Source organism: Tiliqua scincoides, chromosome 2 (assembly GCF_035046505.1).
Source record: "Tiliqua scincoides isolate rTilSci1 chromosome 2, rTilSci1.hap2, whole genome shotgun sequence".
NCBI classification, from domain to species: Eukaryota; Metazoa; Chordata; class Lepidosauria; order Squamata; family Scincidae; genus Tiliqua; species Tiliqua scincoides.
The window spans coordinates 216540798-216557483 of NC_089822.1; the positions used below are offsets into that span (position 1 = coordinate 216540798).

General features: G+C 42.8%; 2 protein-coding genes across 5 annotated transcripts in view; one reads left to right on the forward strand and one right to left on the reverse strand.

Annotated features, from left to right (window-relative positions):
• The window catches only part of NINJ1 (ninjurin 1), a 159245-nt gene that overhangs the window by 45937 nt on the left and 96622 nt on the right, over positions 1-16686 (forward strand). The gene's annotated exons all lie outside the window — the stretch shown is intronic.
• CARD19 (caspase recruitment domain family member 19) overlaps positions 7752-16686 on the reverse strand; it is a 50322-nt gene continuing 41387 nt past the window's right edge. For 3 of the 4 annotated variants that reach the window (XM_066616180.1, XM_066616178.1, XM_066616179.1), the window contains 3 exons: positions 14897-14956; positions 13418-13489; positions 7752-9583 (listed from right to left, as the gene is read on the reverse strand). In XM_066616180.1, the coding sequence (XP_066472277.1) occupies positions 9468-9583; positions 13418-13489; positions 14897-14956 (248 nt within the window). In that variant the 3' untranslated portion in view covers positions 7752-9467. The remainder of the gene's footprint in view (positions 9584-13417; positions 13490-14896; positions 14957-16686) is intronic. The other variant, XM_066616181.1, reaches the window with a different exon arrangement.

Sequence of the window (16686 nt, forward strand, 5' to 3'; positions counted from 1 at the left end):
AATGTATGTTGGTGTACCTTGAGCCCCACTGAGTATAGCAGGACTTACTCCTGAGTAGACATGCCTAGGATTAGGCTGTGAGGCTGCAATCCTAGCCACACTTACCTGGGAGTAAGCCCCATAGAGTACAATGGGCCTTACTCCCGGCGTTTCCTCCCAGAGGCACCTGAAGGGGGGGGAGGTCGGCACTCCGCGATCTACTCATTTTGCCTCGCGATCTACCGGTAGATCGCAATCCACCTATTGAGCACCCCTGCTCTACATTGTTATTAGAAGAAAAAGCAGATGAGGAGGACTTCACTGAGGTAGCACTGTAAGCCAAATTTTGGGGCCAAGAGGCCCAAGCAAGGAGTTTGTATACTGGACCCATCTGACTGATGATCAGGCATGGCAGGAACAATCCAAAGACATGGTTCTTTCAAAGTAGAACGAAGATTTTATTAAGGGGTATCAAAGAAAGGTAACAAAACAAGAACCAAGGCTTGAGACCAAGGAAAGAGGGGGTAGCCTCCAGGCTGGAAGTCCAAGACTGACAGTCCCAGTGGCCTCAGGGAACCAAGAGTCAGGGAAGTGGGGAAGGGAGTTGGTCTGGCAGAACTAACCCACAACAGGCTAGCACCCTGATTGGCCTTGCAGAGAACCAGCCTAGTGGCAAACACACTAGGTTGGCAGCAGGAGATGAGAGCCCTGGTCACTGCTCTCTTCTGCCTTTTATGCTATGATCTCTTCAGCCTTCCAGATGAAGAGCCAATCAAGTTCCTTGCTGTCTTCTATATTTGTTTAACTGCTAATAACTGTAACTTGGATGGGCAGAAGGAGGAGGGTTTAATCCCATTAGAACCAAATGTCCCTTTCACATACAAATAACCCCCTTACATAAGTTCATCAGCTTGCATACAAGTATATACAAAGTTAGGATTTTGCCATAAGAGTCATAGTCCCAGATTTTTCCATCAGCACTACTCAAAGTAAGGATATCAGAGGGTGGTGGGAATGACAAGCCTCTCCCAGGCTTGTATGGGAGAGTGCAGTCTTTCAAACAGCTTAGATGAAGCAAGGCTTGTATTTCAGTTGTTGGATGACATATATTAGTATATATCAGTCTTGCTCATGCTAAGTTAAAACTATAAACTAAAAACTTGCTTAAAAATGTACTAGCATTTGGTTTGTAGGAAAATTTAGGAAGGGGGGGAAATCATGCATCTTGCCCCATGCCTAATGCCAGCTCTCCGCAGCCCTGCAAGAAACAAATGTTCCTGAGAATCCAAAATGCCCATGTGCTGAGGAAACAGACCGTTTCTCTGCATGAGGTATTGGTCTAGCCTCGCCTCCTTCCAACTGGCCGCTAGTATCGACAGGAAGTTCTGAAGTGACTTGGCCTCATATGGGATTGGAAGTAGCAAGGCTGCCTATTGGACCTCTTCAATGAGTCAGTGGTTTGCCTTTGTGACATTCTAATCAAAATGTGCTCCTAGAACAATTCTGAGCAAGATCAGAGGGTGGACACCTCTGAGGGAGGCAGCATAGGTTTTGTGGAATGGGAACCAAGTGAAGTAGAATCAGGTACTTGTAAGCTTCTCCTTGAGGAACAAATATTGGCTTTGGGGGGCATTAGGAAATTGGTATAGTGAAAGGGTTAATGCCCCTCCCACCAGTGTCATTCAGACATTTCCATTCCCTGTGCAGCTGCTACTAAATGGCTAAAAAACAGGAAGACATGCCAATACTAGCAACATTTACCAAGTTCAGGTGATCAAAGAAGCATTCTGAAGATTCTTCTCCACTCAGAGAAATTCACTGGATCTAGCTCCTAGATTCCAATGCCAAAACAGCTTCCCCAACAGCCTCCCATCTTTCAAACATGGATACAAACACACACCTTCCCATTTCTTTCCAGTCCCCAATGGTAGCCAGTGGGAGCAGCGGCTGCAGTTAGTGAAAGTGAGGAAGCAGTGCTTTGGTTTACCCCTGTGCAAACCAATGGATAAAGTGCCAACACACCAAGCATGCAAGGATTGATGTGTATTTTTTTATTCTCTCTTTTGTAGAGAAAGAAGACTAGGCCATGGTTGGACTCCATTTTGTGGAATGGCCTCCATTTTGAGAAAAAGAGCTGAAGTTGCTACGTGCCAGCAGGTGGGCGGAGGTCAGGGAAAGTGCAAGCACACTGTAGATTCCATCTAGCTGAAGGTGTAAACGGAGAAGGTTCCATCCAACCGAAGGTGCAAGGACTTTGCAGTCAGGAGGGTTCCATCCATCTGAAGCTGCAAGGCCACCACAATCAAGAAGACTCCATTCAGCTGATGACCCACCACTTTGACTAAGCAGGTTTGACCTGCTTAGGACGCTCAGTGACCTCATTACATCACTCAGTCAGGAGATTTCAGGCATGTTTTCTGACTGGATTATTGATGGAGCTAGGGGTATAAAGATTTGAGGATTTGAGGATGCAGATAACACAGCTTCATCTTCAGAAGACTGAAGCATCTTCTCAATGCTTTGAACAGGTACACTAGCAATGTTGTTAGAGCTAACTATCTTGTGATAGGCTTAGTTAGGATTATAGCTCTATTCTTTTAAGTGTGTATCTCTGTTAAATATTGGTTTGTTTTTTTATAGAGGGATGTAACTGTTTAATTCTTAATAAATAACAAAAAATTACAAGCTTATAGCTTAAGTGTAAGTTTCTGAAACTGTTACCATTCTAAAGTCAGTCTTGCTACTTGGGCACTCTGGGTTAAGCTTCACAGCTTTTACTGGGTTGCTGAAGTTAGGGCCAGTATTGCCTGTGGAGCTGTTCATAGCTGAGAGACTATTCAGTCCCCTTCTAGGAGGTTGTTTGTGTCTAGCTGTGTGCCCTAGGCTGGTAATAGATTGTATGAGCCTGTGAATTTACATCCTTCCCTTCATACTGCAGTGGCAGTAGAAGGAAATACACAGTGATTCTTAGAATTTTGTGTGCTAATGTTGCAGCCAAAAAAAAAAAAAAATTTCCTGTTTAATAGACAGGCACTCTGCACATGTAAGTCATGGGGCCCAAGTCAGGGGTTATTTTCCGGAATGACCTGTTGACTGAATGGATTTATTTATTTAATAGATTTTTTGAAATTGATGTCAGAGTACTAGGCATGTATTTATGGCAAGAATATTGTGCCTTTTAAGCTCTCTATTTCTGGGGTGGTTTAGTCAGACAGAGAACCTACCTATGGGGCTTCTGACACTGATCACTCTCTCCACACATCTAGGTTTCTACCCTCAGCCCACAGGCAATTGTCCCTACGCATGCACTATCCCCAAAACAAGAGTATATGAGGTATTTGATTTGACTCCATGAATTACCATGAGCACAGCACACATACCTCACAGGGTCATGCTTGCAACCCAGAGCCTTTTTCCTGCCTTCACAGTTTTTAGGCATTTTCCATGTATTTCATCAAACTGAGTCTGCTGTCTACTTGCTTGAACTCAATACCAGTGACATAACATGAGAGGGACACAAGTTCTTTTGCACCAAAGAGTATTTTCCAACCAAGAAATTTTTAGCTTGAATTGAAAGTCTTTATTTTGTTTTATAGAAGTTTTCTTACAATACACTGCATAAAAGGAGACATAAGTCTTTTTGAGAATATACCACATTTTAAGCAAGAATTGGCAGTTTTTTTCCTCATTCATACTGGCCATACAGTTAAGAATATAGCATTTCCAGAAATTGTAGATTCTCAGTTAAAACAGTTATAATGTTTTAAGATACAAGAACATATAAACTATACATACAGAGACAAAGCTGTATAAGTGATATTTACATCAAGTTTAAAATAGACAAAGGTCTGAAATTTATTGTAGCAGTAAGAACTCAAGTGGTTAGCAAAGCAACTTCCTGAGAGAATTGGATTCTGAAGATGAAAATATGCAACACTTTTTAAGTCTAAACCCTAACCAACTTTCCAGCTATGACACAGCTGTGCCAATAGGGCATGCGCTGCATCCTGCAGTTGGGGGGGCAGTCACGGAGGCTTCCTCAAGGTAAGAGAATGTTGTTCCCTTGCCTCAAAGCTGCACTGCCCTTACCTCAGTGCTGGAAAGTTGGTTAGGACTGCACCCTTAGATCTTTCCCTGCTCACCAGGTTCAGTTCAGCCTGTATTTGATCTTCTCCAAGGTAAAGTTCTGGGGGAGGGGGAGAATGGTTCTGCAAGTTTCAAGCAGAAACTTGGCTGTGCACAGTACTGGTTGGTTGGTTTCCCAACCAATGTCATCAAAACTCAGTTTTGCACTTAAATGCTGTCTTCACCCTTACCAAATGCCTCAATCATAAAGAAGAACACCAGCCGTTCCATCAATACAGGGCCTTTATTTAAATGGAGGATGCAACCTGTGATCTTGCCATTTAAGCATCATTCCCTTTGGACATCCAGTCAGTCAAATAATCTATTTACATGGCCATCTCAAGGTTATTATACTGAGCCACAATAATGTGCTGATAATATGACTTCAGTGAGTTTCAGGCATGGTCTGAAAATGCCCATGGTTTGAAAAGTCTCAAACATGATCACCTCAATGTGTATCGACCACTGTGATCCACAATTATCATACTCCCTTCAGTGCACTTTGAGCAGCTTTATGGCAGCATGATATATACATTGGGCTGAGCTAAAAGCAAGTCAGATATGAAAGGAATTGCACAATCACTTCATCAATTGTTTTCAGTTTAGTCAGCTCATGCTGTCTTGTGCACCAACTAAGTTGTGTGAAGGTCTGCTATAGCTCTTGACTGTCCTCTAAAGGATTTGGTTAGAAGTTGTCACTTTTCCCCCTTGAAAATGAGTCGGTCAGAAAAACAAAAATCTAGTTCTGCAGCAATTAGAGGCAGTTCAGTCATAATAATAAGATTTATCACTTAAATAGTGCATTGCTGGCATTCAAAATGCCAGTGAATTTATTTATGCCACCAGAGACAATATGATACACAAAACACATGAGTTAGGAGCATGTCTCCCTCCAGGAGACATATACAACTCAACGGAAGGGTCATTCCATCGGAAACACATGATGCACATAAGTTGTGCTGGAAGTACAGACCTTGGAAGCATTGCTGAGCAGTAATTTGAAACAAGAAGAAGTTGGGCTCCAGCACTACATTCTATGGTGCAGAACTAACTCTCCAGAGTATTGTTGTAACACCAACATTAAAAGGCAGACAAGGGAGACATTTCTCTTGACTTGTGCAACATCAGTATCAGTGGTTTTTGGGCAGGACTTTTGCTTTTTTGGTCACCCACACTTGTGAATATTGTACAGGGCAATCCTATATATGTTTACTCTGAAGTAAGTCCCACTGTGTTCAGTGGGGCTTGCTTCCTAATAAACTCCTTAAGACAGCCATCTGAGTCTTTTCCACAGAGTGGCAAACGAGCCTTGCTGCTTTCTCTGCCCACGTGTTGTCCCTGAGACCAAGTCCACTTAAGGACACAGAGGAGAAGGGAAGTGTCATTTCCCTTATTGAAACAGCATACACAAATAAAATACAAATCAGCAAATGCGTCCAATATCAACTCATTTTGTACTGGAGTGTTAATAAGATAATAAGGATCACTGAGCACATCCCAAAATTGAAGAAAGGCTGTCTTAAGACATTCCTTGAAAGGGATGGCCCAGGCAGCAGCAGTCTCAGGACTGCAAGTAAAATAACATACTGTTTACTCTTCTCCTTTAGGACAAGAACCAGAATGTTTTTTTCATTAGTTTGGCATATGGCAAAATGCCAATGCCAACGCTGCCCTCTGCCACCATCACAAAATATAGTAAAGTAAGTCAGAAAGCTGAGGCTGGGAATAGGCCTGAGACTTCCAATTAGTGCCAAGCTGGTGCTTCACTTCAGATCCAGCTTTGTTTAGCTTTTTTGATAAATCTGCTTGGGGGGGGGGTGTGGCCAGCCATGCAATCCTGTGTGTGTGTGTGTGTGTGTGTGTGTGTGTGTGTGTGTGTGTGTGTGTGTGTGTGTGTGTGTGAGAGAGAGAGAGAGAGAGAGAGAGAGAGAGAGAGAGAGAGAGAGAGAGAGAGAGAGAACAACTCAGAAGTCCCTGGTCTTTCTGTTCCCCCCCCCCTCAGATTTATCTGCCTGTTGTTCTGCTCTTGGGGAGTGGAGGGTTCAATCTCTATGGTATTTATTTACATTTTAATTTTTTTTCTGGCCCTCAACACCTTGACAGATTTTACGATGTGGCCCTCCTGCCAAAAGGTTTGGAGACCCCTGGCTCAAACTGATGGTCAACTGGGAATACAGCACAGCAGGGACCGTGTAATGCTTATTTTAAAAGGCGCATGAAACATTTTCAGAATGAATGTTAACTTGGCTACAAACTCTTCCACAGAGAAGAGCTAAATCTTAAGCAGCCATTCAGCTAATGTTTTGCTTTTAATAATATTCGCTATAGTTAAATTCAGGTGCATCTCTGCAGATATCTGAAACTTCCTTCTTTTCTCCTTAGTACACTGCAGAAAATACTAGAGCACAAATTAGATATAAGGAGCACATCTAATTAGGTTCCATTCTCCCAATAGATAAGCTAGGAGTAAGATAGAACTTAAACCTGAATATGCAATATTAGTTTCTTTGCAACATGTACAAATACTAACAAACCTGTGTGGAACTGAATGAAAAATGGGTTTATCTTTAAGTGTATTTTTGACAAATTGTAAGTTTTCTCTTTGGCTACAATCTTTGATTTTGTTTTTGAAAAAATAAAGTTTGTGTTTTAATAATACAGTTTGCACATGCCCGATCTCGTCTGATCTCGGAAGCTAAGCAGGGTCAGGCCTGGTTAGTACTTGGATGGGAGACCGCCTGGAAATACCGGGTGCTGTAGGCTTATACCATAGTCTTTCGAGACTGAAGGTTGCCAACCATTGCTGAAACAAAATGAATGACTTACATACAGGTAGTGGAACACTCTCTCCATCTAGTGGCAGTGCTAGGAAACGCATGAACTTGCTGCTGGGTGTGGTCTTTTAGATCAGCCCTTTTTGACAACTCCTTAAGTTTAATTACTCTATAAGCTCCTTCAAAAGAAGCTATTTTGCTATGACAAAAGTTAAATCCTGCCCAAGTTAGATATCTCAAATTAGACAATCACTAGTGCAGTCATATTAAAATAAAACCTCATTCAGCCCTTCCTACTACCAGCAAGACACAATCTCTTAAGTACATTGTACTTTATTTTTAAAATTATGCAAATGCAACAAGGTGACTTGTTAAATGCACAATCATTCTTCCATTTGTTTTCACTGAGGGGGAAAAAAGAGCAGCTGTTCAAAAGCATGGGGAGAGGGGTAATCATTGCCCCTCAGCACCAAGGTCCCAATTCAACATAGGTCCCTAGATCTAGATATGCCCTAAGATAGTAACTGTTATTTGTGTCCATAGTAACTTCTCTCCTGGGGCAAACAATAACTTCAAAGGGCTGATTCAGATCAGGCCTGAAATATAAGAGAAAGGGGTTAACTGCCTCCTCTTTTCCATGTTCCAGTCTGAATCAGGTCTTCTCTGACTGATTTTTTAAAGTTGCATTTAACCCCCATTTGACCCCCTAAGTTAGCAGAATGTCCACTTCTGCTTTCTATACCTTTCTATAGTGCAGGGGTGCGCAAAAGTTCAACTTTAGGGATCCTGGACCTTTAACAATTGTTTAGAAGAGGGAATTTCAGCAGGTGTACCTGCTGAAATTCTCTCTCCTACACAATTGTTAAAGGTCCAGGACCCCTAAAGTTGAACTTTTGCGCACCCCTGCCATAGTGCATTACTTCATAAAAACAGTATTTAAAAATATCTATGTCCAAAGAACTTCCCATTACTATTCCTGAGCTGAGTGGCAGGCGGGGGCGGGGAAGCCCCGGGTGCCATGCCTGTGGGCCTTGTGGGGGTGACACCACTGCACTGCTGCCACTTCCATGTGCCACACCTCCTCCCCCTGCCCTCCGGCGCCATCCCATGGAGAGGAAAACACCCATGTGGTGATCAGGACCACTCCAAAAGTCTTTTGAGGCTCCTGGAGTGCTCTTGAGCAGTATTTCCAGAAAACTGGAAGTACTGTTTAGGACTGCACTGGAAGCCTCAGAAGGCTTATAGAGTGACCCTGAACGCCACACAAGACTCCATGCAGCTAGGTAAGTATCCAGGTGGGAGGGATGGTGTGATGCAGGGGGGCAGCATTGCAGACCTACACCCCATGGCGCCACAGGGGTCAGGTCCATAACTGCCTGCGCTTCCGATATTCCATGCGTGATTAACCAAAGTCAAATAAAATATATTTACACACTCCCCCAGAGAGTGAGGGGCAGACCTTGCTGGGTATCACTTCAGGAGGGTGAGGGAATATCTAAGGTATACACACAGAGAGAGTTTCAGAGCACAAATGATTATATAACAGAAGCATCTCTGTGACTGGCCAATTCATCACTTCTACATGAACTATGACGAAGCATGCATAGTAAGCATGCATGCTCAAGGTACAAATTCATTTGCTTGAAAAAGGGAAAGAATTGCCTGTTTGTCATGTTAGTAACACTGCTAGGGATATTCTCAGTCAGAATAAGTGTATTTCAGCTCACACCTTTTTCCAATGTAATTTTGAAAATATGAGTAAGCCTCTCACATCTCTCAATTCTGCTAACTTCCTTCCCACTCAATGAAACCGTGCCCCCTGGAGCCTGGAAGAAGAGATGACAGGAAATCTTGCACAACTGGACGGTCAAACAAAATGAGGGAGTAGTTTGCCTGGGTGGCTGCATGTCACTCTGAGCTCTTGCACTGTATTAAGAACAGAGAGTTCTGACATTGAAAGACAAAAAACATACACTCCACATCTTAATAAGGCTTTGGATTAAATTTGCTTCAAGTGTTGCTTTTAAGTTAGTCCTTTTTCCCCCTTTTTGAAAGTCCTCTTGCCTCAAGTGTGTCAGCTCTTTGTGCAGAGGATCTGTCATGATGCTAATGGATGAGTTGATTTGATCATGAGAAGAGCCCCAAGCAGAAGGTCTTCTGCCACTCCCTTTGCTATCAGGACCACCAAGTTAGGAGTTGTACTAGTGGGCTCCTTCTGTCCTTTCTCTGCCAATCTAAGACACTCAGTATATAGGCATATATGGCTCTCCAGACAGTCTTGCTCAGCAGGGCCCAAACACACTTGAAATGTTTTTAGAGACTTTGCAATGACTAAAAAACTTGTGTTAAAACAAACATATTTCAAACAATGATGAATAGCTTAAAAAAAGCTCATCCGAAAATAAAACAATTCGCTCTCATAAATAAAAGGCATAATGTAGCTGGCCTTTCGAAAACACTTGAAAGTTATAAATATACACCGTTTAAAGCCACTTGGGTATATCTTTGGTATAGGAAAAGAGCATACGTTTTTACAAGCCATTCCACTGGCAAGGATATTAGATGCAGGGCTGCTGGACCTGTCGATTCTCATTGTCTCCTTGCCGAGTCTTCCATGTATAACATACAAATATTGCTAATGTGTCTTCTTATGATGATTGGGGAAAACCCCAGCACTTTCTTGGCTTTTCCTAAGCTTTTCAACTCTAGAATGAAACAAAAAAAGGGGTGAAGGGGATGGAAAAGGAAATGTTGATGTGAGCCAAGTGTGTGACAACCTTGGACATTGCTTCAAAAAAATATGAATGATGCTATTTGTCAAAAAATATTTTGCCTCAAGAGAATTGTTCTGTTCAACACAGTTGTATATTCAATAACAGAAGGCAACTAGAATTTGTGAAGAGCAGTTCTTAACCTAACTGCAAGGGTGATGGATTATTTTTGTTATAAAGGAGGTACTACATATATTTCATTAAATTACCTCTTATACTTAACTCTGCAGCTAACTACAATCTATAAATTAACTCAAAATCTCCGACAGCAAAATTTTGTATAGTGTGCACAGGACTAAATTCAAAACATTCTTTACATTATATAACAGTCCGGTGAATACTCACTTCATTGTATGTTTTCCTAACAGTCTTTTTCTTTCATTTGAACAGATAAATTGTTCATTTTCAGTATTGGCAAAACATAAGGAAAGAAGAGTGATTCCCAATACTATCACTAGACGGAATCACCTCAGTAATATGATAAAAATACTTACAGGGTTGTAGGATACAAAAAGCAATATGTTAAATACAGTGACACACAATGTACAACAATGCCAGTGTATATCAAACCATAATGTCTCAGTAACAGAAAAGAGAAAATTCAAACTTAGGATAATGTCCCAATAAGGGAAGCACTCAGTTCAACCGCACTTCCAATGTTGGAAGAGCCCAACTCCTCTTTAACCAGTACCACAAATGTAATTTATAACAGAAAACAACTATCGATATCCCATGATGAATCATCCAATTTATCAGTGACTACTGAAGACACTAGGGTGCAACAGGTAGCCATTATAGAACAAAATACCCTGAAAAGAAAATTGCCTCAGCTGAGATGGCAATCACCATTTTTCCCCCAGGGTCAACAGATATAATCCAAGGGAGCAATCCTAACCCCTTATGTCAGTACTTTCCAGCACCGGCATAGCAGTGCCAATGGGACGCGTGCTGCATCCTGCAGTTGGGTGTCACTCACAGAGGCCTCCTCAAAGTAAGGAAATGTTTGTTCCCTTACCTCGGAGCTGCATTGCCCTTAAGTCAGTGCTGGAAAGCACTGACATAAGAGGATAGGATTGTGCCCTAATAGTATTACCAATGCAAATAGCAGGGCCATTGCCCTGGCTCACTTCTCTACACAAAATCTCCATAGTTGCTTGTCATGTGACATAGAGAAACAACAGAGGGGAAAATGTCAAACCAGGTGTCTTGACATTTACATGGTTGGGAACATATGCATGCTTCTTTTTCCCAATTCTCAGTTCTGTTGCAGAGTTGTGATGTTTCAATCTTGTTAAACCATGTCTCCAAAGCTCACATAAATGTACATACATGTAATTCTGGCTTAGTCAAGAGGTGAAAACCAGAGTTTGAAGTTGGTTTCACAGCTTAGCTCTTGTAGGCCATGGCTATATCAGCTTCTGGCTTCAGTTGAGCCACAGAGCTATGATTTAACAAGCCAGAACGCTAGAAGATGTGCGAGGAAAGAACAGGGGAAAGAAGGGAGCATGCAGATTTGGTTTGCTTTACCCATCAGTAAAATTTACCTGAACTAGTTTATAGTATGCAATCAACCCGCAACTAGTTTCAGAAATCTTGTCCATCTGATGAAGTTGAAGTCACAGCAGGGTAAGCTATTAGCTGTATAGCTGTATTAGCTGTATATTAACCCCAAAGACATATGAGGCTCTATTTCCTTACACTTCTGTAACTATTAGTGGCATATATGACTGAGGGTCCAATCCTGAGCTGGGCCAGTGCCCGTGCTGTTGCAAGTGTGTTGTAAAGGCACGCCCATGACAACCTGCACCAAGTCAGCACCAGAGGTGGCCCAGCATAGGCTGGACAACATTCAGAGTTAGGTAAGATCTCTGGGTAGTGTGAGGGCTTCGGAAGTGGGGGAGGCATTCTGGAGCAGGAGGAGGGTGGGGCACGGGACAGACCGGGATGGGAAGGGAGGGAACGGGACCTGCAGACTTCTGCTCCGCCAGATTCTGAACTCTGTCGGGCTTTCCAGCCTGACACAGAATCTCTCAGCTCTGCACCAGCAAAATAGCTGGCACAGACTTGACAAGCCCCACTGCAGGGCTTGTTCCCTTCCCCCGAGGAGACCTCCAAGCAGCTTCCTCAGTGCTGCAGGATGCAGTGCTAGCCGCTTTGGCGCCACTGCACCTGGTGGCAGCGCCGCATTTAGGATTGGGCTGTGAGATAGGTTCTTTGTTTTAAATTGCCAACTTCCAGACAACTTAAGAACTCAATGTTTCTATCCAAATGCATAAACACTTTAAGGGCGCAATCGTAACCCCTTATGTCAGTGCTTTCTAGCACTGACATAAGGACAATGCAGCTCTGAGGTAAGGGAACAAACATTCTCTTATTTTGAGGAGGCCTCCGTGAGTGCCACCCAACTGAGCACACGTCCCATTGGCACTGCTCTGCCAGTGCTGGATTGCGCCCTTAGTCTCCTATTGAAGATGTGTTACTAGAACAGCTACCATAATTGAAAGGCAGAAGGATACTGTGGCAGCCAATAAATATCAATGCACCCAGGGAAGGATGAACTCCTTACTCCTACTCCAGGTCCTTCACCACCTGTAGAAGGCAGCATCTCTGAGTTGTGATCTAGCAATCCTATCTATAAGTTAGTCATTGTCTAGGACTTCAGAACTTGCACCAGGAGATTCATGGCCTGTGGCTGAAAACTCACTATAAGAGCTTTCTGAGACTGAGTGCTTAAGGGCTCACAGTCCTTTTCAGACACAGAAGCAAATATGGATGTGCCTCTGTAATTAGCAGACAATACAAACCTTCAGCCTTGGCCAGGCCTGGTTTAAATACTAGGAGCATGACCTTTTGTTCTTGCCTGGTCAATAGAGCATGACCACCTGTCATTTGTACTTCAGGCTCAGTCTTGCTCCTAAAACTGAATTCCTGGAACTGAACTCAAGGACCCCAAATTAGAGAATTCACTTTCAAGGTCTGGATCTGGGGACACTTGCTCACAGGTCCAGTCTGGTCCTGACGGACACCAGTTTGATGTGCACATTGTAACCTGACCTAAGTTAAATGGATTATGGCATTGGGGCTCCACTGCTCAGTCCTTTTTGAGAAGTTTCTCCCTGATCCAGATACTAGAAGCTTCAAAATATGTTTCGTGCTAAAATAAGCCACTTAGGACCCAATCCTAATGCCCCCTAGCACCACGAGGAACAGGTGGTGCCGAAATGTGTATCCTGTGGGGCCAGGAAAGGTGCCAGAGGTCACCTCGAGGTAAGGGAACATTGGTTCCCTTATCCCATGTTGAGTGTGGCTGGCCTCTATGGGTCTACGCAGATCTGCACCAGCCCTTCAGCAGGCACAGAGCCAAGGAGACCTGTGTCTGGCTCCACGGCTCAGGAGGGAGGATAGGATCCAACAGCAGCTTCTGCCATCATCCCCACTCCCTCCTGGGCCAGATCCACCCACCAGTCGGTCCACACCCAGTTCCCCCCCTTCCTGCTTCCCCCCCCGAAAGGTCTACCCAACAAGCATCAGGGAAACCTACCGCCTGGCACTCCAGTGACACATCTGCCAATGCTGAGGCCCAGTGCCCACAGCACTGCTCTCAGCTGGTGCAGCAGCCTCACCGCTGGTGCTGGACTGCCTTACAGCACTTTTACAACCCCCAGTGCCAGCGGTGAGGCTGGAGAACCAGCGCCGGGCAGCTCAGGATGAGCTGGTAGCCTGCCTACTAAGGATATCCATTCAGAAAAAAATTTCAACGTCCAGTACCTGGATTACAGCAATACATGAAGATTGCTAATCCTGCAGCAACGCTGAAGCAAGCAAGAAAGAATGTAGGACCTAGAGAAGAAAAGACAAGTCATCCACTTATTAAAACAGCAGTAAAGGACTCAAGTTATGTGTTGAAATTAATGGTTCTTCAGTTGGTTCTCTTGTTACTATCCCCCATTACATTGATTCAAGTGTAAGTCAAATAATCATGTTTATTTTGTGCTTAATGCAGGATAAAATATAATCACTATTTTCCATAGCAATTATTTTGTCTTACAATTATAACTGTTACAGTATTGAATGCATTCATCCCTTGTAACTTGTTCATCCCTTAATTCATTTTTATTAAAAAAAGGCAACAGAAAATGGAACATTTGTTCAGATTTTTAGATCTTTAAGTCTATAAAATAAATCTGGCTTGCAATTAGCCACTTGTTTGAACAGCTGTAGCGAATAATAGCTATCCCAGGCAACCAATCAAGCTATGCCTACAGCAACGCCATGTGATTATGTCAGTTCCTGTATGATAACTGCACACGCGGATCCCTAATTTTCCTACAAGTTTGATTTATACGAGCAGTTATACTAGCCTTGTGCGCAATCTCCATACAGCAACACTTATAAAAGAAGCTGCTCTATAGAGGTTGAACATACAGCTCCCTTTCTCTTCTACTCTATTAGCCCATACCCTTTTCATACATTCATTTGGGTACAAGTAAACATACAGAGGGATCTGACTAGGGTTGCACTTGCTGGCTGGGCTCTCAACCTACCGGAGTTCAATAGTATTTGCACTGAAACTACCTAAACACATATAAGTTCCATATGCACAATCCAGGACACCTGACAGTGTGCACAGCTGCCTTGATACAATCAGTTGTCCATGCTCAGGCCTCATCCAAAGGTGAGTGGGTGAGTTCAGGTGAGTGGAGCAGAAAGGGCACCTCATTCATTATTTGAAAGGCTGTTCTCAGATTATCTTATACAGTAGTTCTCAAACATCTCGGGAGTAAAACTTCTGAGGTAAGTCTTTGTGGGGGAAGGGCGAGGGTACCAAGATGAGGGCAATTTGCTCACATGTATGTGGCTTAATGAGCACCTAAACCTTAGCACTTAAAAGTTCACCTGGACTGCATTCGCTCTGGTCTGGAGACTAGGGGCACTGTGACATTATCCTGTACTACCTCCATTAAAATGAATGAGGTTATTATGCTCTTATACAGCACCTATTCATTTCAGTGATGGTTGCATAAGGGGATTACTCTAAAAGCAACTTCAAAACTGAAGATAAATTATTGTTGAAAAGATCTTCCTAATTACACAGATGTGTTTTTCTTCTTTTAAAATCTAGGGACATGTCCACCACAAATGCATTTAAAACTAATGCCATGAAAATAAATTAGAATATATTTTTTCTTATTAACCTTACTGTACAAAATTGAATTAGCCAACAATACTTCACACATGTTTATTTACCCCTGTCATTTAGAATACATTTCTCCTTCTCAGGGTTTATCCCTGTGGAATCTGAGGTTTCTAGAAATAAAAGCAACACACCAAGAGTTAGTGTTGTATCCAGTCTGAGGTACTTCTGAAGCAAATCAAGCAAAGTGGAAGGAAAGGATTAAATTCCCACTTTTCAGAGCAATAAAACATACATTATGCTATGCCAGTGCTCCCATTAGAGGGGAAAATGTACAGGAAGGTTGTAGTGAAACCCACAAGCCGTCACCAACGGACTCCTCCCAGTTTTAGAAGGAAAGATGGAAAGGCATTAAACACAGAGCACAGGAGTAGAGATCTCAAAAGGTGCAAGAGCAGAGGGTTATTACTGACCCAGTGCATTTGGACACCCTCGACTCTTCCTCGGAGCAACCAATGCAGCTCTTTCCAAACATACCTACCACACCACCTCAACGTCAAAGATGGCACAGAAGATTGGTCTTTTTTTAAAAATAGATAAATTAATTTTATCTGAGAAAAAGCTGACAGACTTTGGTTTAGCACTTCTCTGCAGAAGGCAGGCACTGAACATGAGCAGAGTTCTCCCTGTGTTCAGCATCTTCCCTCTACAAACAAGCAATGCATTGTAGAGACAGCTGGGCAGCATATCCGGGGACACACTAGCAGAGGTGGTGTAGCTAGCTAGCACACTCCCATTAGCTCTCCTCCTGTGTTGATCCTCTACAGATAATGCCTTTTAGGGTGCCTTATTTTTACACTGAGAAATCCCTGTTAAGCTTCTGAATAATTCCAGGGTTTTCCTGAACACTGTTCAAAAACCACAGGCACAATTAGTGCCACCGACACCCAAGATAAAACACTGGAAATACTGATGGGCTTAAAATGTCATGTTGGATTAATTGTTTTGCAGGAGTGGGGATAAAGGCAATGAGGTTCATTGTTTTTGTGGCAAGGTTGTAGTACACTAAATTAGGAAAACGTACTTTCACAAGTAGCTAGCCTTTAAACCACAAATCTGTTTTACTTTCCACTATAAAAAGTTTTAATTACAAAAGAAGACTTGATTTAAATAAACAATGGTTGCTTCCCAAAGCTGTTCACTATTCTTCTTTGATCTTTGCAGTCAGTTCACAGAGATCTGCTAATGGTCTTTTCCATGAACTTTTTAGACTCAGTTGTACCTGCCGATAAATGGGCATGCAGCTCTCTAAGAAGCCCAACTGAGTTCTGCACTCCATCCTGCAGATGAAATACAGCAAACCCATTTCTGTAGAAACAAGCAGCAAGGACTTGGAGTAAACCTGTGCATTATATACTCTCCAACTGGATTGATTTTCCTGGCATTGTCTCATAATATTCTGGTTTCAGTCCAGCTGGAATCGGCAATTCCCACATTTTTCACAGATTTGTTTCAAGGTCAGTTATTCTCTCCCCCCCCCCCCCCACACACACATACTTATATGCCTATGTTTGTGAATGAAATATGCAGAACATTAGCAGAGGTAAAAGCAGTTGTGAGGGGGAGTGTCAGGGGAGAAGTGGCTTGTAGGGGGAAAATTAAGCTCTCTTTTTCCATTTTCCCATTTTTCAACAGAGATCATCAGTTCATGACCAAAGGATGCTTCACTAAGGAGACACTTTTTTACATGAAGCTGCCATGCAACATGTAGCTCTCCAATATCCTCAAAGGAACAGTTAAACAGCAGAAGTTTTAAAAAACCACCACAAATGCTGGAATTCAGCCTAAAATGCTTTCAGCTATACAGCCAAAATAATCTGTAGTCTACTCATCCTTTTGCTTT